The sequence below is a fragment of the Hyla sarda genome, chromosome 1 (assembly GCF_029499605.1).
Source record: "Hyla sarda isolate aHylSar1 chromosome 1, aHylSar1.hap1, whole genome shotgun sequence".
Taxonomy (NCBI): Eukaryota; Metazoa; Chordata; class Amphibia; order Anura; family Hylidae; genus Hyla; species Hyla sarda.
Window position 1 is genome coordinate 559,822,522 of NC_079189.1, and position 21,422 is coordinate 559,843,943.

The 21,422-nt window shown below is 46.3% G+C and overlaps 1 protein-coding gene across 12 annotated transcripts in view; it reads left to right on the plus strand.

Moving 5' to 3' along the window:
* The window catches only part of UBAP2 (ubiquitin associated protein 2), a 111,255-nt gene extending 90,280 nt beyond the window's left edge, over positions 1-20,975 (plus strand). For 5 of the 12 annotated variants that reach the window (XM_056542519.1, XM_056542508.1, XM_056542587.1 and 2 more), the window contains exons 17-28: positions 1,026-1,218; positions 1,400-1,466; positions 1,630-1,831; positions 1,996-2,087; positions 10,410-10,460; positions 11,110-11,188; positions 12,288-12,502; positions 12,755-12,854; positions 12,929-13,051; positions 17,879-17,946; positions 18,030-18,224; positions 19,831-20,975. In XM_056542519.1, coding sequence (XP_056398494.1) covers positions 1,026-1,218; positions 1,400-1,466; positions 1,630-1,831; positions 1,996-2,087; positions 10,410-10,460; positions 11,110-11,188; positions 12,288-12,502; positions 12,755-12,854; positions 12,929-13,051; positions 17,879-17,946; positions 18,030-18,224; positions 19,831-19,926 — 1,481 coding nt within the window. In that variant the 3' untranslated portion in view covers positions 19,927-20,975. The remainder of the gene's footprint in view (positions 1-1,025; positions 1,219-1,399; positions 1,467-1,629; positions 1,832-1,995; positions 2,088-10,409; positions 10,461-11,109; positions 11,189-12,287; positions 12,503-12,754; positions 12,855-12,928; positions 13,052-17,878; positions 17,947-18,029; positions 18,225-19,830) is intronic. The other 7 variants (XM_056542572.1, XM_056542609.1, XM_056542582.1 and 4 more) reach the window with 5 other exon arrangements.
* The last annotated feature ends 447 nt before the right edge of the window (positions 20,976-21,422 follow it).

Below are 21,422 nucleotides of genomic sequence, written 5' to 3' on the forward strand. Positions count from 1 at the left end.
GTCTGCTTTGCATTAGGTCAGTTTTGCTTTCCATGTTGTCATCACATTTACACACGCAGAGTTGTTGCCATAGCAGGAGGCTGGGACGTATCCACTGCAACATCCCGTGACTTGTTTATCTACTTTCGAAATGGTTTGTAGGAAAAGCCAACCGCTTACGGTTTACATCTAATTTATAAGTTGAAGATAGAAGAGAAATAAGCAGTGCAGACGTCCACTACTTATTTTTATATATATATATATATATATATATATATATACATATACATATATATATATATATATATATATATATATATATATATATATATATATATATATAAATAAATATAATGTATGTGTGTGGAGAATTCAGGCTAATTTGTGATATAAATTGTACAGCAGAGCTGTACAATGTATAGAGCAACTTAGTGTGAATTCTTCACCTCTGTTTTAACTAGTGTTGAGCACGAATATTCGTAATGCACATTTTTATCGCGAATATCGGTACGTCGCGTTTTCTCGACTATTTTGAATATAGTGCTATATATATTCACATGCAAATCTTCGCATGGGGAAAAATATGCAAATTTCGCAAACATAGGACAAATAATCGTTAATATATTCGCGAAATATCGCAACTTCGAATATGGCCCCTGCTGCTCATCACTAGTTTTAACCCCTGCATAGTTTGTGAGATGTAACCTGTTTTCTGCTTATGAGCTCAGAAATGCTTTTGACTTTGTAATGGAAGGACTCTCGAAAGCTTGTCTTTACAAAATACTGTTAGTCCAATAAAAAAAGGTATTAAAAGATTCTGCAACAGCCTATGATTCTTGCATCCGCATCACTGGACTAATACGTCTACTCCAAACTGCTATATCTTATATATTTATATATTCATTAAATAAATAAATAATATTTTATTTTTAATTTAAACAGACTTAACCTAAATTTTTCAGGGCCTAACGTAAACTGAAACTTGGAAATAATTTTCTGTATATTGTAAATAATTAAGGGCCGAATTTTGTGTCCTCTCTTTACAGCCACGTCCTCCGTACCATCCGTGAAGTCTGAGAATCCGCAGAACCTATCTTCTGTAGGATCTCTGTCCAGTCCGGCCTCCACTGCCGCCTCCCTCCTTCCAGCAGTGTCTCAGCAGCACACGTCCGCTGTGTCACTCTCCAGCTTGCCGCAGCCTAGCGACCTTTCAAGCAGCTCTCTGTCCCAACTCAACAGGTAAGACACCACAGATCTTGTCTTGAAGTAAGAACAGCAGACGGTGATGGTAAACCAAGCACATATCTGACTTTGTGTGTAGAGATCTCTCCTGCTGAGTCTGTTCTTGCTGACTGTTCACATGTCACTTCTCACTGCTGCAGATTGTCATTCTAATTTAGTTTCTATAATTCCCCCCTAGCACTTTGTCTGGGCACCAAAACAGCCTTCCTGCAGCGTCTGTATTGTCATCAACAGTTTCCCATGCGGTAAGTTCTTTCCTATTTTTCCTTTGACATGTTCTAGGGTGTAGTGGTCTCCAAAGCTGCAAAACTAGGATACTGGGACTTGGAAGTTCTGCAATACAGGTTGGAAACCACTGGTGTAGAGAATATAATTCCAGACAGTTAAACTTTCTCCTCCCCTCTATAGCATACAAGTGTGGAAAACACAGTATCCCTTCAGCCCAGCACAACCTTCTCAACCGCCCCCACATCAGCAACAAGCACCACCTCTTCTGTCGTCAGCCTGGCCAGCAGTATGAACACTACAAACAGCTTGGGCCTAAGCGTTCCCAGTGTTAGTGTGCCGGCAGCTGCTGCAACCGCCCGAACTGCTCCACTGGTCTCTTCAGGTAAGGGGTTATTACCATTATATTGTGATATTACTCTTTTGATGTATATGCAGTGTGACACTTGGATGGTGCTTCTTCAGATAAGGCCACACTGCACTATGTCCATATCACCCTGTCTGCTGACACACTCATTTTTCATTTTTTTTCTTTTTTTTCTTTTTTAGGAAAAGCTCCCCCCAACCTGCCACAGGGTGTCCCTCCTTTGTTACACAATCAGTATATAGTTGGACCTGGAGGTCTCTTGCCTGCGTACCCAGTAAGCCCAGTCGTTGTGTGTTTTAATGAGAGAATTAGATGTAAAATGTACTTATGTGGCCTGGTTGTAAACCGTGGTGGTTGTATACTTGGTGTTTAGGGGTTTGTATGCTATATGCAAATATGTCCAAATTAATGTACGTTTCTCGATCGCTTCAATTGGGGGACACAGGAACCATGGGTATATGCTGCTTGCCACTAGGAGGCTGACACTAGGCAAAAAACTAAAGGAAGTCTGCCCCTCCTGGCAGAATATACCCGCCCCCTGACTGAGCTAATCAGTTTTAGCTTACTGTCAGTAGGAGGCAGACACAGGTCGGGAGCTCTCCAGACCTGGTCTTCTTACTTTGTTTTTTTCCTAGTTTATCTGTTTAGTTAGATTTTCTTTCCCTTTTTTTATTTTAGCTAGGTTGGGGCGACAGGAGGATGGCGAATGTTCCTTAGCAGACTGTCGCAGGTGTCCTGGGCCCCTGTCTGCATCGGACATGTCCTGCGCTGCGGAGGGGACTGCGGCCGGCTCCCGGTGCTAGAGGTTTTACCTCTCTTTCAGGCTGTCCTTCGGACCTTTCTGTCCTACGGAGTGATTGTGCCGGTTCCTCCTCGGTTTCCAAGAAGGACGGTGCTGTTCGCCCAATTCTTGACTTGAAGCTCCTCAACCGCAATGTGCACCTGCGACACTTCCGCATGGAATCCCTGAGGTCGGTGGTCGCGTCCATGGATCCCGGTAAGTTCCTGTCTTTGGTGGACATCCAGAACGCTTACCTGCACATTCCAATCTTTCCGGCCCATTAGTGGTTCCTCCGGTTTGCAGTTCCAGCAGGCCATTTTCAGTTAGTTGCTCTGCCCTTTGGCCTCAGCTCCCCCGGTCTTTACCAAGACGCTGGCAGCGGTGGTGTCTATTCTCCACTCTCGAGGGGTTTGTGTGCTCCCCTATCTGAATGACCTGCTTATCAAAGTGCCGTCTCTCGAGCAGAATCAGGTGAGCCTCAGCATCACTCTGCAGACCCTGACCAGCTTCGGTTGGATTATCAGTCGTAAAAAGTCCAACCTTTCACCTACTCAATCTCTGATTTTCCTAGGGATTCGCTTCGACATGGCAGCGGCCCTTCTTACTCTTCCGGAGGACAAGCTCTGGTCCTTGAGGTTGGGCATTCGTTTGCTTCGCCGTCCAAGCCCTGTTCCTATCCGCTCCTGCACAACTGTGCTGGGCAAGATGGTGGCAGCCATGGAAGCGGTCCTGTATGCGCAGTTCCGGTACCGCGCACTCCAGCTGGCCATTCTGTCACAATGTGACAAGTCTCTCTCTCTCCACCGCGAGATCCGGCTTTCTCCCACTGGTGGCTTCAGTCCCCCCTTCTCAGGGTTGCTCCTTTCTGCCGCTTCGCTGGCAGGTCCTGTCCACGGACGAGTCTCCTTGGCTGGGGAGGTGTCTTCCAAGACAAGAAGATTCAGGGCTGGTGGTCCTCCCCAGAGTCCCTTCTCCCCGTGAATGTGCTGGAACCTCGGGCAATCTTCCTCGCTACCTTCAGGTGAGGATACAATTGGACAACGCCATGGCGGTGGCGTACATCAATCGCCGAGGCGACACCTGCAGTGTGTTGGCAATGCAAGAGGCGGCAAGGATTCTGTCTTGGGCGGAACGGCACGTTCCTGCCATCTCAGCAGTCCATATTCCCGGAGTGGACAGTTGGGAGGTGGACTTTCTCAGTCACTCCACGGCTGATCCCAGTGAGTGGTCTCTCCACCTGAGGTCTTTGCCCAAATATGCCGTCGCTGGGGGACTCCGAACGTGGACCCGTTTGCGTCCGGCTGGAACAGGAAGGCCCCGCACTTCATCGCCAGGTCCTGGGATACCCTGGCGTTAGTGGTGGATGCTCTGGTCGTCCCTTGGACCCTGTTCTCTCTCTCTCTCCCCTACCTCTTTCCGCTGCTTCCCAGGGTAGTCTGGAAGCTGAAGCCCTGTGGCTGATTGCCCAAGAGGCCCCCACTGTGCGAGTGGAGTGAGCAGTCACCCGAAAAGTGGGAACCTCCCCCTTACAGTGATAGGCTTCCAAGGTGGTGTACCGAATCCAGCAGGAAATAGTTGCCTTAGAAGCCTGGAGCCCTTTTGTGCCACCTGCAGTGCAGTGAGCACCCAAACTCGGTCTATGACGAGACGAACCACGTCTGCATACCACCGGCGGCGAGGCCAATCCATCGCCACAAGAATGGTAGAGACTCCCTATGCATCCCTGCCATTCTTGTTGCGTCGGATTGGCCTCGTCTGGTTGTAGACCTTCCCTTCCGTCGTCTGGACCGCCCCGACCTACTCACGCAAGTGCCTCTCTGATGGCGTGGCGCTTGAAACCACGGTTTTGAGGACTCAGTGTTTTTCTACCCGTTCATCCGGACCATGCTTCATGACTGGAAGCCCTCATCCGCTAGGATCTACCACAGTACTTGGCGGGCTTACTTTCGCTCCCTGTCTCCCACCTGTTTTTCTCTGCCGTACCTCTTGTCCTTTTTGCAATCCGGTTTGGAGACGCGCCTTGCGCCGAGCTCCATCAAAGGGCAGGTTTCAGCTCTCTATCCTCTTCCAGTGCCCCCTTATGTCTGATCCACATGTCCACACGTTTTTGTAGGGCACTGCTCATGAGGTTCCTCCGTACCGGCCCCTTACTCCGCCCTGGGACCGGAACCTTGTTCTGGATGCCTTGCAGGGCACTCCATTTGAGCCGCTTCGGCAGATATTTCTTCGGTTCCTCTCTTGGAAGGTTGCCTTCCTGGTTGCGGTCACGTCCATTCGCCATGTCTCGGAATTGGCAGTCCTTTCTTGCCATTCTTGCCTTCCTGATTCTGCATCCACCAGAATGAAGATAATATGTTGCCTTCCTTCTGCCCGGCCCCTTCTAATTCCCGGGAACGTCAGCCACATAAACTGGACGTGGTTCGGGCCGTTCAGACTTACCTGTTAGTCACCTCCTTCCTTTTGGCATTGTGACTCGTTGTTTGTGCTCTCTGAAGGGCGGCGCAAGGGGCTCCAGGCCTCTAAGGCAACTATCTCCCGCTGGATTCGGTTCTCCACCTCGGAAGCCTATCGCTGTAAGGGGGAGGTTCCCCCTTTTCGGGTGACTGCTCACTCCACTCGTATGGTGGGGGCTTCTTGGGCGATCAGCCACAGGGCTTCAGCTTTGCAAGTTTGGCGGCTACTTGGTCGTCCTTGCACACCTTCTCTAAGTTGTATCGTGTTCATACCTTTGCGTATGCTGACGTGGGTCTTAGCCGCAAGGTTTTACATGCGGCAGTCCATTAATCCGCCTGAGTTCGTTCTGGCTGGGATTTTTGTGTTCCCTCCCCAGGGACTGCTTCAGGACGTCCCATGGTTCCTGTGTCCCCCAATTGAAGCGATCGAAAAAAGTAGATTTCTCGGTTGTTCTTCATTTGGGGACACCTATACTGATGAGTATATGCCCTTGCCACTAGGAGGTGCTGACACTAGGAAAAAAGTTGGCTCCTCCCTGGCAGGATATACCCGCCCACTGGAAGTGAGTTAATCAGTGTCAGTAGGAGGCAAGACACACGTCTGTGAGCTCCCCAGACCTGGTCTATCATTTTATTATGACTGCGGCTTCTTTGTGTTTGCAGTCTTGGTACCCCACTACTGTCGTGAGGTAAGCATGTGTGTGCCCCTACGTATGCTAAGGTCCCTCTGCACGTGTAGAGCCCAATTTTCCGTCTGTCAGTGGGTGTACCTCGGGCCTTCCTGTGATCTTTGTTTCCACAGGTCTGCGGCGGTTGACCACTTCTGTTCTGACATGGGGCCTGACGGGCCGACAGCCCCCGAAATGCCTCCAGGTATCTACCTGGGTTCCTTTGTAGAGTGGCTCAGGCGCCTGCTCTGTTGCCTTAGACATGATCATGATGGCTCCGTTGGCGCCCATCTGGTCCAGGGTTTCACCCCGTTGGTTTGTCCCTCTCTACGCAGTTGGTTGCTGTGTGTGTGTGTTTTACTTGCATCCGTAGTCATAACTTTGTATCTTTGCTCATGACTACGAATGGGGACACACATTGGCTCCTCCGTACCTTGATATATTGTCGCAGAGTTCCTGGGAGCTACGTCCACCCAGTACTTTGTCCCGTTGACGTAGGGCAGGATTGACAATCCCCTTTCCTCAGGGGGGTATAGGCATCAGGGAGTTTGACATGGTCAGTGCCTGAGTTTCATCTCGACCACACCTTGTTTTTCCCCTCTGCTAGGATGACTATTTCGTTGGGTGCTTTCTACTGCCAATATGGAGCCATCTCTTTTCTCTTGATATAGGTGGGGAATCTGGCTGGGCCCTTGTTTTTTTGCAGGAGCATTCAGAAGAGCCTTTCGCGGTTTATGCTTTTGTGCTTACTGCCAACTATCTCGACCTGGCTCTCTTCCTGTTTCTTGGTTATGTGCTGCTGCTCATGCAGCCTTGGCACTTCCCTCTGTTGGAGGAGTTTATGCAATCATGTAGGGCTCGGCCACAGACGGTCTAGCCACAGTCAGTTTGGGTCCTGCCATTGCTCTCCTCCTCCCTCAGCGCAATCTCCCTTGAAGGGTTTGTTCATCCTTCCCTTTGACTGTGTCAGTTACACTGCACTGACAACACAGTCTTCTGGCATAACCTTCCTGTGCCCAGAACCTTGGAGTCCCAGCTAGGTTCCCTCCCCCCCCCCCATTCATTCCCATTCTGACGGGATATTACTTCGGAGTGCTCAGGTCCGCTCGGATCGCTGAGGTTCAGGACCAGTTTGTCTCCTTGTCTTGGACACTGTCCTAGGATGCTGTGGCGTGCATTATTTTCTAGGTCGGTCCTCCTGGTTCTTTGGGACCTAGTGATGGTTGAGGTCTCGGGCATGTATAGCGATCCTGCTCAGATTTTTTTGCATCGGCCCCTCCGGTGTTTCCGGGATGCTCCTTTTCAGGGTATTCCGCTCCTTTTCAGGGTGTTCCGCTCCTTTTTTGGCAGTTATTACATTCAGTCTCCTCCTTAAGGGTCCAAGCGGATTACACCAGTCAAGCTAATTGCGCCTCCTGGGTGCTCGCGGCAGGCCCCTGGGACAGGGGTTTTTGGTCTGTAGATGTTCAGGTCATTGATCTTAGGCTCCAGGCCTCTTTAAAGCCGGTTTCCATTTCTTTTTCCAGTGGTTTTCTGGTCTTCACCTTCTGTGCTCGCCTTCTGCTTCGGCGTTTGCTGCTCTCCGTGTTTTTCCGCTATGCTCTCTTGAGTCAGTTGACTCTGGATGGGTTTCTCTTGTTGTGCTCCTTTTGCATTTTTGTTTTCCAGCCGGGCTAGCCCTCTGTTTGGTTCTGTGTTTTTTGGAGTTGATTTCCTTCCTCCTTCCAGGCCATCGGGCTTCCCAGTTGCTCTTTTCATGGCTCTCTATCTGGACCATAGGTTTCAGTCTCTGCAATGGACGGTCCCTTCCTTTGGCATCTTAGTCCATCTTATTGGTCGGGGGATCTTCCTGGAGCTCAGTTTCTGGGCCTTGGTTGTTTCTGGCCCCGGATTCCATCCGTGGGCCTTACTGACGAGTGGGTTTGGTCTCTGCTGGAGGTTATTCCCACCCTAGGGGACTGCTTTGGTACGTCCCATCAGTATAGGTGTCCCCCAATGAAGAACGACCGAGAAAAGGAGATTTCTCGGTCGCTCTTCATTGGGGGAAACCTTACAGATGGGTATATGCTCTTGCCACTAGGAAAAAAAAGTCGGCTCCTCCCTGGCAGGATATACCCGCTCACCTGCAGTGAGCAGCAGGAGGCAAGCTAGTGTCAGCAGGAGGCAAGACACAGGTCTGGGAGCTCCCCAGACCTTTTTCTTTTTTAATATTTTCTAGTAAGGGCTCTTAAGTTAGATTTTTTTTACAGCCATCTCACTGTTCCCACTATATAGGTGGGGTATCTGTCTGGGCCCTTGGTTTTTGCTGAGGGCAATCAACAGTTTTTACTGTCCAGGCTTGAGTGCTTACTGTCCATAATCTGTTTTATGGCTATCTGCTGCTGCTCTCGCAGCCTTGGCTTTCCTCTGGTGGGAGGAGTTTGTTCTTTTGTGCATCAGATGGTCTAGCCCCCGTCTGTTGTTTTTGGTCCTACCGTTGCTTTTTTCCTCCCTTGGAGCAACCTCCCTGGAAGAGGGGGGGGGGGGGGGGCGGCCTTCATTCCCTTTTGTTTGTTTCAGTTTTTACTGCACTGACTCCATAGTCTTCTGGAGTAACCTTCCTGTGCCCAGAGCCTGAGAGTCCCTGCTGGGTTCTCATTTGTTTCCCCCCTCAGTTTCCGTTCTGGCGGGATGTTTATACTGAGCGCTCTGGTCCTCTTGGACTACTAGGGTCCAACACCGGTTGGTTTCCTTGGCTGGGACTCTGTCCTAGGATGCTGTGGCGTGCCTTCCTTTCAGACGGCTCTTCCCGTTCTTTGGGCCTTGGTGATGGTTAAGGTCTCAGGCAGGTGTAGTGATCCGACCCCAACTCCTCCGCGATCCCATTAGATGAGGCGGTCTTTCTGTACTGCGCTCCTTCACTTCTTCATTTTTCGACATGTACGTTTGTCGTCCGTAGAGTTTTCGCGGACGTCTGTTCAGGTGTGAGTCTTCCATTACGAGTCCGTCTTCCAGATGGCTTAGACATCTCCAGTTTCCAGGTCGGTCTTTCTGGTATCCGGGATTTCCCCTTTTCAGGGCCTTCCACTCTGGTATCCGGGATTTCCCCTTTTCAGGGCCTTCCACTCCTTTTTTTCCAGGTCCTCCCGAGATAGAGGGCGTTTAGGTCTTCCGGATTACATCAAGTGCGGCTACAGTCGCCTTCCAGGTGCTCATGGTGGGCCCCTGGGTCAGGGTTTTTTGGGTCTGCAGCTTTTCTTCTCTGCACCAGACCTCTCCAGAGCAGATTCCGTCTTTCTTTTTTTTTCCTGTAGTTCTTGGTCTCCTGTTGAGATCACGCGTCCACTGATCTCCCTGTTGTGTTCCTGGGACTTTTTCCTATCTGCTTCCGGGATGGTTTAGGCCCATCTGGCTTCCTGGTAGACCTTTTCTGGTCTCTCTATAGGGACCGGGTGTCTTGAGTCTACAAAGGACAATCCTGGTGTCTTGAGTCTACAAAGGACGGTCCCTTCTTTTGGCGTTTTAGTCAATCTCCATGGACCAGGGTTCTTCCGGGAGCTCTATTTCTGGGCCTTTTTGGCTCTGGCCTGTGGGGCTCGTCCGCAGGCCTTGTGGTCTCAGGAGTTCAGTCTTTGGACTGACTCTTTTTCTCTAGTGGTTGGTTTTTCCCACCCTAGGGGACTGCTTTGGTACGTCCCATCTGTAAGGTGTCCCCCAATGAAGACCCACCGAGAAAAGGAGATTTTTTTTGTGCTTACCATAAAATCTTTCTCGTAGCCTTCATTGGGGTACACCGCACCCACCCATTTCTTCCATCTTTTTTCCAGATTACTTTTTCCGGTTCTTGGGTTTTTTATCCGGGATTCCTTTCTAGGGTCCTTCCAACATTTCTTGTTGGCTTCTCCTACTGCTGTGTGACAAAACTGATTACCTCACTGCCAGTGGGCGGGTATATCCTGCCAGGGAGGAGACGACTTTTTTTCCAATTGTCAGCGCCTCCTAGTGGCAAGAGCTTATACCCATCAGTATAGGTGTCCCCCAATGAAGGCTACGAGAGAGAGATTTTAATACTTACTGTAAAATCTCTTTCTCAGAGCTTCTATTGGGGACACAGCACCCGCCCATTGGTTTTGGTTGTTTGTGGCCAGCCATGTTCGGCCGCCTGTCTGTGGGAGTTTTTTGGTCAGCCCTTTTTGTCTGGGTTTTGTTCGGGCTGTTTTCTCTTTCTGTTTCTCCTACTGCTTTGGGACTAAACTGATTAGCTCAGAGTCAGGGGACGGGTACATCCTGCCAGAAAGGGCCAACTTCCTTTTTAGTTTTTTGCCTAGTGTCAGCCTCCTAGTGGCAAGCAGCATATACCCATGGTTCCTGTGTCCCCCAATAGAAGCTCAGAGAGAGAGATTTTACAGTAAGTATAAAAATCTACTTATTAAACATAAAGGGGGGATTTATCAAAACCTGTCCAGAGGAAAAGTTGCCCATCAGATTGCCTCTTTCATTTTTAACAAGGCCTCTGAAAAATGAAAGTAGTGGTCAGATTGGTTGCTATGGGCAACTGGGCAATTTTTCCTCTGGACAGGTTTTGATAAATCTCCCCCAAAGTGTATGTATAAGCAAAGGTTGTTTGGGGAAATATGGTTTATATTAAGTGACCCCCTCCCCCCTAAGCACCCTATTTATAATCTTGGTTATAATCCTGTCTTGTTACTTTTAAGCAGATCTATGGATATGATGATCTCCAAATGCTTCAATCCAGGTTGCCAATGGTGAGTAGTTCTGTGGAGCGGGACTTCCTGCACAGACAGAAAACCATTATTTATATATTTATTTATTGATTGATTTTTTAAATCATTTTATTTGTTTTATTTTACAACAATACATGTGTGTATGATTATCTAACTAACTAATATATATATATATATATATATATATATATATATATATATATATAGCAAAATCATCGGTAGTTGCAGTATCTTGTAATACCTTTTTTATTGGACCAACAAGATTATGTAGAGACAAGCTTTCGGGATTCTTCCCTTTATCATGACTTGTGTGTGTGTGTGTGTGTGTGTGTATGTATATGTGTGTGTATGTATGTATGTATATATATATATATATATATATATATATATATATATATATATATATATATAGTGTTTATTACAAATAGGATTGTACCTTATTAGTATGCTCTATTAGAAATGTATCTACACCCTCAAGACCCCTCATCTGTTAGTTTCTACCCTGCAGTTCTTTACTCTGGCTATGTAGTACATGATTTCCATTAATGCCGTGTAATATTGAAATACTTCATCAATGTAATATGTTGGTGCTAGCTGCTTCGGCACATTCTCAGGCTGATGAGGCACCCCTTTAAATACTTTTAAGGTGGACTGCTTTGTTTTTTTATAGGATTACTATGGAATCACATTCCCTGCCCCAGCAACGCTTACTGGTAGAGATGGAGGACTTGCAAGTAACCCATACTCAGGTAGGTTGACAGGTATCTTGTATAGAAAAATTGGGTGTCCTGACTTTCCGGTCTCCTGTTCCTATACCTATTATGTGTGTTGTGCAAAGTCATGGGTTCAGCATCGGTTGGTTCTTTGAGACCACTGAAACAGGCGGATGTTTGTCATACAACCAGTGATTTTAATAATTCTGAAGGGGTCTCATAAAGTCAAATACACAACTTTTTTTTGCTGGTGTGTTTTTTTGTTTTTTTTGTTTTGTCAACCCGGGACCTGAGCAACCATGAAAAGTTTAGTTCTCAGTTAGGAGTTTTGACTGCCATTATATTTCAGGAAGAGTGAGATGTGCTAATGTCAGTAGAGAATTAAAATCCCACTGGTGAGTATGTGGAATCTCTCTAAAAGTCAGGATTTGGTGGGCAGTAGACCCTTCTGCACTTAAAGGGCAAAATGTATGATTAGGGCAGGTTTTTGCACATTCTGAAACCTGCTGAGAAAGTGTTTTTTCCCATTTCCTGTGCAAAATTTGTTGCACATTTATTACATCAATTAACTCTTTACATTAATTTGCGCAAATGGCAGACAGCCTCTGGTAGTGCTAAATGTGGAAATACTGTCACATTCATAAGACAGCTGGTCACTGGAGTATATTTGCACAAAAATAATTTGCGCAATTGGTTAATCCAGCGCACCAACTAGCCCATCTGTTATCCCCACCTCCCTGCAGAAAACATAAAAATAGTGCAAAATTTGATCATTTTATCACAGACCAATGCTCAAAATAAAACCATGTGCACACCAGTTGAAAATTTTCTTCCATAATGTTCCATTACCTTCGATGTGTTTTTCACCTTTACTCGTATCCAGCACCCACATAATTGCATTTCTCTGCATAAAGGTTTATTATATGGCAAATCCTTTTTAATGTAGACAAATGCAGCATGATCATTTTTCATGTAGCAAACTATAAATATCAGAATATTCGCTTGATCATGGTCATACCTTTTGCATCTGTGTTTAATCCCTTAGAGTTGTGTTCTATAAATGCATAATGTATAGAATGCACGCATCTAACTTTTTTTCTGGTCTTTAATATATTGTCCTGATTTTACATTTCAGGTGATGTAGCAAAGTTTGGCCGTGGGGACTCAGCTTCTCCAGCGCCCGCCACGACGTTAGCCCAACCTCAGCAGAATCAGACGCAAACACACCATACGGCTCAGCAGCCATTCCTGAACCCCACGCTCCCACCTGGCTACAGCTACACCGGATTACCTTATTATGCTGGAGTTCCAGGAGTGCCAAGTGCGTTCCAGTATGGCCCCACTATGTTTGTAAGTACAGGTTGTTAGATGAACATCTTACATAACCTCATCCCAATCATATGTATGGAAAAGAGTCTTTTATCTATAGTTTGAAAGGTAGAATGTGTAGAACAACATTATTGCCTTTATTACTTCAGGTAACAAAAAAACAAAGGAATAAGGCTTTATTTCATGCATATACCATAAGTTGTGGTTGTAAGTCAGAGAAATGCATCACAACTTTAAAAAACATGGGACATTCCTTTATTCTAATTCTCTCAGGTACCTCCTGCATCAGCCAAGCAACATGGGGTTAATCTAAACACAGCGTCCACGCCTTTTCAACAGGCCGGAGGTTACGGTCAACACAGCTACAGTGCAGGTAACTATCCATCATTCTTTTGGCCAAGCCTTGTATTTCTTACTGATCCTACCACATCGTGTGTATGTGATTAGTCCATTTTTCTGCAGGTTATGATGACCTGGCCCAGGGAACGACAGCTGGAGATTATAGCAAAGGTGGTTACAGCGGGTCTGCGCAAGCACAAAGCAAGTCTGCAGGTGCTGGACCAGGCAAAGGTTAGTAGCTGTTGTAGACTTTAGTTAACTCTTTGGTCACATAGGCCAGGTCAACGGAAAAGCATCAGCAAATTACAGTGTAAGACAATTGAGTTTGCAATACCAGACACTAGGGTTGCACAATATGTCTATATGTCCCCAAGAAAATTTGCGATCACCTGTGTCGGGCTAGCACAATGTCACGCATGGTGGGTCTGGCCCACTTATGCTAAGTCAGTGTTTTCCAACCAGGTTGTCCCCAGCTGTTGCAAAACTACAACTCCCAGCATGCTCAGACAGCTTTTGGCTGACCAAGCATGCAGGGAGTTGTAGTTTTGCAGCAATTGGAGGCACCCCGGTTGGGAAACGCTGTCCTAAGAATAATAGGTGCGTGGGGAAAACACAGTCCCTGTATGTCTGTCGTAGATCCTGTTCTCCTCTGTGCTGTCCCGGTATCTTCTTTGTGTGCCCAACAAGCACCTGGTTCTAAGACTATTCCCACTCTGCAGCGTTGTCCTGTGTCAGGCCAGTGATTGGCTGAGCAGGAAAGTCCTATAAATTCCATAAGACATCGGACGGCATGGAGGAGAACGTGATCTGTGGCAGACCTGCGGGGAACTGGGGCTAGGTAAGTATCAGGTTTTTTTTTTTTGTTTCCCTCGTGCCCTGGAACAACATTAACCCCTTGGGGACAGAGCCCATTATGACCCTAAGGACGGGAGCATTTTTTTTTTTTCAAATCTGACCTCTATCACTTTATGCATTAATAACTCTGGGATGCTTTTACTTATAAATTTTATTCCGAGATTGTCTTTTCGTGACATTCTACTTTGTTAGTGGTAAATTTTCTTCGATACTTGCATCATTTCTTGGTGAAAAATTCCCAAATTTCATGAAAAAACTTAAAATTTAGCATTTTTCTAACTTTGAAGCTCTCTGCTTGTAAGGAAAATAGACATTCCAAATAAATTATATATTGATTCACATATGCAATATGTCTACTTTATGTTTGCATCATAAAGTTGACATGTTTTTACTTTTGGAAGACATCAGAGGGCTTCAAAGTTCAGCAGCAATTTTCAAAATTTTCAAAATCGTAATGTTTCAGGGACCAGTTCAGTTTTGAAGTGGATTTGAAGAGCCTTTATACTCGAAATCTTGAAATACCCCATAAATGATCCCATTATAAAAACTGCACCCCTCAAAGTATTCAAAATTACATTAAGAAAGTTTAACCCTTTAGGTGTTTCACAGGAATAGCAGCAAAGTGAAGGAGAAAATTCAAAATCTTAATTTCTCGGTCGGAACCATTGGGGGACACTGAACCGTGGGTATATGCTCTTGCCACTAGGAGGTGTTGACACTAGGTATACACAGGCATACAAAAAAGTCGGCACCTCCTGGCAAGGATATACCCCGCTTACAGACCCTGAGCTAATCAGTTTTAGCTTAGTGTCATAGGAGGCAAGACACAGATCTGGTGCTCTCTCCAGACCTGGTCTTCTTTTTTGTTTTTTAGTTAGGGCCTGTGTTATATGGCAGATATAGGGTAAGTATATCCCTTGCCATCCTCTTCCCCCCCCAATTTTCCTCAGGTCATCTGTCCCAACAGGCGCCCTCCCACCCTCCTCGTTCCCCTTCTTTGGCAAGGGTGTTTCAGGGTGCTTTAAGTACACTCCTATCTCAGGGAGTGATAGTTCCAGTTCCACCAGGGGATGATTTTTCAGTGTTCTACTCGAACCTTTTCGTCGTTCCTATTCTGGACCTCAAGTTACTCAACCATCATTTGGAGTCCTTCCGCTCCGTAGTGGCCTCCATGGACCAGGGGGAGTTTCTTTCGGCGGTGGACATCCGGGATGCCTACCTCCACATCCCTATTTTTCCCGGCCCATCAACGTTTTCTTCGTTTCGCTGTCCCGGCGGCCACTTTCAATTTGTCGCTCTCCCTTTTGGCTTAGCTACGGCTCCCAGGGTCTTCACCAAGGTCATGGCAGCAGTAATTGCCATCCTTCGAACTCGGGGTATCTCAGTTCTCCCCTACCTGGACGACCTCTTGATCAAGGCCCCGTCCCGGTCCCAAAACCTGGAGAGCCTTTATCTCACTCTACAGACTCTGTCCGCTTTTGGATGGGTGATCAATCGAGAGAAGTCTCACCTGTCCCCATCCCAGTCTGATATTTCTGGGTCTCCTTTTCAACATGGCAGCGGCCCGTGTTAACCATTGGACAAAAAGCGCTCTCTGCAGGGTGTCCGTTGCCTACGACCTCCCTCCTTGATTCAAATTTTATTCTGCATGAGGGTTCTGGCCCGTATGGTGGCTGCTATGGAAGCGGTTCCCTTCGCCCAGTTTCATTATCGCCCCCTCCAGCTGTCCATCTTGGCCTGGTGGGACAAGTCTCCATTATGCCTGGATCGGCGGATCCTTTTGCCCCTAGCTGTTCCACGGTCCCTCCTTTGGTGGCTCCTGTTTGGGACCTTACGGTCCAGGGCCGCTGGTCTCCTCCGGAAGCTTGTCTTCCCATCAATCTTCTGGAGCTCTGGGCTATCTTTCTTTGCGATCTACATTCCGGGGTGGAGAACTAAGAAGCTGACTTTCTCAGCCGCTCTACGGTGGATCCGGGGCAATAGTCTCTCCATCCGGAGTTTTTTGCACAGATCTGCGATCTCTGGGGGACATCGGACATGCATCTCTTTTGCGTCTCTCCACAACAGGGTTCATCGCTTTGTGGCGAAGTCGCAAGACCCTCTGGCTCTGGATGCCCTGGTCATTCCGTGGTCGTCCTTCCATCTTCCTTACCTTTTTCCGCCCCTCCCCCTTCTGCCCAGGGTTCTGCGGAAACTCAAGGCAGAGGGTGTTCCCGCCATTCTGGTGGCTCCAGACTGGCCCAGACGTGCATGGTACGCAGACGTGATTCGGCTGGTCGCCGACGTTCCCCTACGTCTTCCACTTCACCCCGATCTGCTCTCCCAGGGCTCTCTCTGCCACCCCAGTTTACTGTCGCTGCATTTGACGGCGTGGCGGTTGAAACTGCAGTTTTGAGGGCTCGGGGGCTTTCCTCCAGGGTCATTCGCACCATGCTTCGAGCTCGAAAGCCCGCCTCCACCAGGATTTACCACCGCACTTGGAAGGCTTATTTCCGATGGTGTGATGTGGTCTGTTTCGCCATTCGTGTTTTCCTTTTCGCGCCTTCTTGCCTTTCCCCAATCTGGGTTGCACCAGCATTTGACCCTCAGCTCTCTTAAGGGTCAAGTGTCTGCTCTTTCTATTCTGTTCCAACGGCAGTTGGCTTCTAATACTCATGTCCGCACCTTTCTGCAGGGCGTGGCCCATGCGGCGCCACCCTTCAGGTCTCCCACTCCCCCTTGGGACCTCAACTTGGGGCTTTGAGGGAAGCTCCGTTCGAACCTCTTCGGGACGCTTCTCTTTGCATCCTTTCGTGGAAGGTCGCCTTTCTCATCGCTATCACTTCCATTAGAAGGGTCTCTGAGTTGGCGTCTTTCCTGTTGCTCTCCTCTTTTGGTCCTTCATCAGGACAAGGTGGTTTTTCAGCCACTCCTTCCTTTTTGCCCAAAGTGGTTTCCCCCTTTCATGTGAATGAAGAGATTTGTTCTTCCTCCTTTTTGTCTGGCTCCTCCCAGTGCTAAAGAGCGTTCCCTGCACAGCCTGGACGTTGTTCGGGCGGTTCGGCTCTATCTTTCGGTCACCTCCTCTTTTCGGCAGGGTGACTCCTTCTTTGTAATTCCAGAGGGTAGTCACAGGGGTCTTCCGGCTTCCAAGGCGACCATTTCGCGATGGATCCGTTCTGCCATTTCGGAATCGTACCATCGGAAAGAGAAGGTCCCGCCCTTTCAGGTGACTGCACATTCCACATGTTGCGTTGGGGCTTCTTGGGCTCTCCGCAATATGACTTCGACCCTGCAAGTTTGCAAGGCGGCCACTTGGTCGTCCTTGCACACTTTCACCAAATTCTATCAAGTACACACCTTTGCGTCAGCTGATGCCAGTTTTGGCCGCAAGGTGTTGCAGGCGGCAGTGGCTCAGTCCTCTGCCTGATTCTATGGGGTACTTTTTTCCCACCCCGGGGACTGTTTTGGTACGTCCCACGGTTCTGTGTCCCCCAATGGTTCTGATGGTTTTGTGCTTACCGTAAAATCACTTTCTCGGAGGATCCATTGGGGAACACAGCACCCACCCATTGTTTGTGGTGGCATTCGGGTTGTCCAAGGGGTGGTTCGGTTCCTTTTTTTTTGGTCTGGTTTCCGTCGGACTACTTCTGGCTTTCCTTCTCTGTCTGATGCCTCCTACTGCTTTGGGACTAAACTGATTAGCCTCCTATGACTCTAAGCTAAAACTGATTAGCTCAGGGTCAGTAGGCTGGGTATATCCTTGCCCAGAGGGGCTGACTTTTTTCTTTGTATGCCTTGTGTCAGAGCCTCCTAGTGGCAAAAGCATATACCCACGGTTCTGTGTCCCCCAATGGATCCTCCGAGAAAGAGATTTTACGGTACTACTTTTTTTTACACTTGCATGTTCTTGTAAACCCAGTTTTTGAATTTTTACAAGGGGTAATAGGAGAAAAGGCCTCCCAAAATTTGTAACCCAATTTCTTTTGAGTAAGGAAATACCTCATGAGTTGTTCGGCGGGCTCAGAAGGGAAGGAGCGACAATGGGATTTTGGAGAGTGAGTTTTTCTGAAATGGTCTTTGAGGGGCATGTCACATTTAGGAAGCCCCTATGGTGCCAAAAAAAACTTTTTGTAAATTTTTCACTAAAGTGTAGTTTTTTCCTTTTTTGCTTTTGCTTTCTGACAGTAAATCCTTTTGTACCAACCACATTTATCTCTTCAGGTGTGTCTGTGAGCTCTAGTAACACCGGAGTTCCCGACATCAGCGGCTCAGTCTATAACAAGACCCAGGTGAGTGTTCGTACATATTTACATGGGCTATGTAGACAAACTGCTCTCTGCTTTGACTGATGCCATTATTTGTTTGTGTTTAGCAGACATTTGACAAGCAGGGATTCCATGCAGCTACGCCACCGCCCTTCAGCCTCCCTTCTGCTCTTGGATCGACTGGGCCCTTAAACCCTGGGGCAGCTGCAGGTTATGCGCCAGCTCCTTTCCTGCATATTCTACCTGCTCATCAACAGCCTCACTCTCAGCTTCTACATCACCATCTCCAGCAGGATGGACAGGTAGGAAGTCTTTCCAATATTAATCAAGAAACTAGTGATTAGAAAGGTCTAATACTTCCTGTGCACCTCACATGCTGCTTTCCATGTGTTAGAGCAGTGTTTCCCAACCATGGTGCCTCCAGCTGTTTCAAAACTACAACTCTCAGCATGCCTGGACAGCCAAAGGTTGTAGTTTTGCAACAGCTGGAGGCACCCTGGTTGGGAAACACTGTGTTAGAGAAATAAGGGTATGACTGTGCAGAAGGAAAGCTAGATCTCCTAAATTTTCCATAGAATCTTTTGAGGGGAGAATTGGCCATACAGAATAATAATAGACAGTAAAGATTACAAAAGGGCATATACAGCAAAAGTAAGTGCATACAATTGTCAAGTACACCAGATCATATTGATAACAAGTCAATAGGCATGCATACAGTCTGCATGATAAAGGGATAACACTGTGAAAACCAGCACCCAGGGGTGCTAACATAACTACAGAGGCACACCGACAACATAATAAAGACATATAATACAAGAGAATAATTAATTCACTGAGGCAGAGGAACATTGAGTGAGGGTGGAGGAGCACCAAGTACCCCAAACCTTTTTGCAGGAAATTTTTTAAGAAATTCCAAATGACAAAATAGTGTGTGTGGTCATTTTTTATATAATGAAAAAATGAATAAAAAGCGATCAAAAAGTCTGATCAATACAAAAATGATACCAATAAAAACTTCAGATTACGGCACAAAAAATGAGCCCTCATACCGGCCCGTACGCGGAAACATTAAAAAGTTATAGGGGTCAGGAAATGACAATTTTTTACGTATAAATTTTCCTGCATGTAGTTATGATTTTTTCCAGAAGTACGACAACATCAAACCTATATAAGTAGGGTATCATTTTACCGTATGGACCTATAGAATAAAGATAAGGTGTCATTTTTACAAAAAAAATGCACTGCGTAGAAACGGAAGCCCCAAAAAGTTACAAAATGGCATTTTTTCTTCAATTTTGTTGCACAGTGAATTTTTTTTCCGTTTCGTCGTGGATTTTTTTGATAAAATGACTCATTGCAAAGTAGAATTGGTGGCTCAAAAAATAAGCCATCATATGGAATTTTAGGTGCAAAATTCAAAGCGTTATGATTTTTAGAAGGTGATGAGGAAAAAATGAAAATGCAAAAACGGAAAAACCCTGCGTCCTTAAGGGGTTAAAATCAATGGGACTCTTCTGCATCTGAATTCTGCTCAGGAATTCTGCCGTGTGAGCATAGTCTAAGAGGATGTTAATGCTCCCAGAGTAATAGTACTAGGAATGAAGCCCTGGCCTCCTTCTTGTGTTTCTGACTTATACGTCTCTGCATCAATATAAACAATACAGGTTTAGGAAATCTGATTTTCCAGGGGCTGGAGCAATTCTCTTTATTTAGCTGTTTTAGAGCGGTCTATTACTTTTCAGTATTTTCCAACCAGGGTACCTCCAGCTGTTGCAAAACTACAACTCCCAGCATGCCCGGACAGCCAAAGGCTGTCCGGGCATGCTGGTTGTTGTAGTTTTGCAACAGCTGGAGGCACCCTGGTTGGAAAACACTGCTTATTTACTTATTTTATTTCCCCCCCCCCAGGGTGGAACTGGCCAACGCAGCCAACCAAACTCCATGCAGCAGAAGACTCAGGCAAACAAGACGGCCTACACCAGTTCCCCATACTGGACAAACTGACACGTTTCACAGCAGCCCCATAGGAGGAGTATGCTACTGCGCATTCCTGGACCCCACTATTAATTTGAATACTATACAGAAAAGACAACTGTGATCAGCCAAAATACCTGTGCGGGAGCGGTCTGCGAACACGTCCGTAGTGCGACACTTACCCGCTTTATTTTTGGTTTGCTGGTGTATGTAATATATTTATGTATGTATTTGTAAATGTAATAGAGCCTAAATGTGGTTTTCTGCATTTTGCAGTCCTTTTTTTTTTTTTCTTTTTTTCCTATCTAGGGGGCATTCGACTTAACATCTGCATCTGTGCAAAAATATATAATATAATATATATATATTTTTTTTTGTTTTAAACTCATTGGTTTGTAAGAAAAGTGCCATTTTAAAAGGAAAAAAAAACTGAAGCCCCACCTATTTAAGTCTGATAAATGTTCAAAGGAAAAAGATGAATTGCTAAGTTTCTGCCTCATATTTTCGTTTCAGCCCCTCCCCCCACTTGAGTTTTTATTATTCATCTCTCATCGACTAAACAGATTCATTTGGAACCATAATGTTTATATTAAAGAATGGTGGACTCCATACAGTTCTGTTCGTCATCACTATCATGACACCAAATTATTTTTTATTTTAATAAAACCTAAGCATCATCCGCAGTTCCTCTGTACGTTTAATGTTGGTGCCGATCTCTGCATGAACTTTGCACTTTGTCTGTTTATATAAGAGGCGATGTCTGCTGTTTCCCTGCTGCGTTTTTAGTTCATTATTGTCTCGCCACCGTCCCTCCATTAGGGCCTTTATTAGCCATCGCATCGTCTTGTTCTGATTAGTTCTTTTTTTTTCTTAATACCCAGACTGTAAAATATCCAGAGTACACAATAACGCAAAAGTAGTAGGAGGATCCCAGAGAGTGGAAAGAAAAACAAAAACATTTGTATAAGTACTAAAACTTTCTTCTGTCACAACAGAACCAGAGTTTAATGTCTAGAGGACTTATTAGAATTTTCGACTGTATATCAGTTTCTTAAATAAAGTCTATGCTGTGTCTTACACTTCTACCCTCCTGTTCTTATATAAGCGAGCCAGCAGGGTGGGATGGTATTTGTAAGAAAAGATCAGCTTCACCTGCCGTATCTGCTTCAAAGTAGAGATTGTCCCCATCCCCAGTGGAGCTTACAATCTAATTTTCTTGACAGACCTCAGACACACATTAAGGTCAATAGACGTTTCTGAAGCAGTTTTTTTGGTGTAGGACCCACACAACATGGAGAAGGTAAAAGTTCTGTGCAGATGTCCTTTGTTAAATCTCGATCCCAAAGCTGCATGGAAAGTACCAGTGGGTATTGTGGGGTTTTCTTTACCCACATCAGTTAGGGCACATTAACATGGCAGAAATTCCTTTTCCATGCAAAAACCATAGCACACAAGTAATTTAAAGCAGATTCTGGAATCCTAAATAAATAGAAGACTCGCTGATATCAAAGTAAGGAATTCTGTCC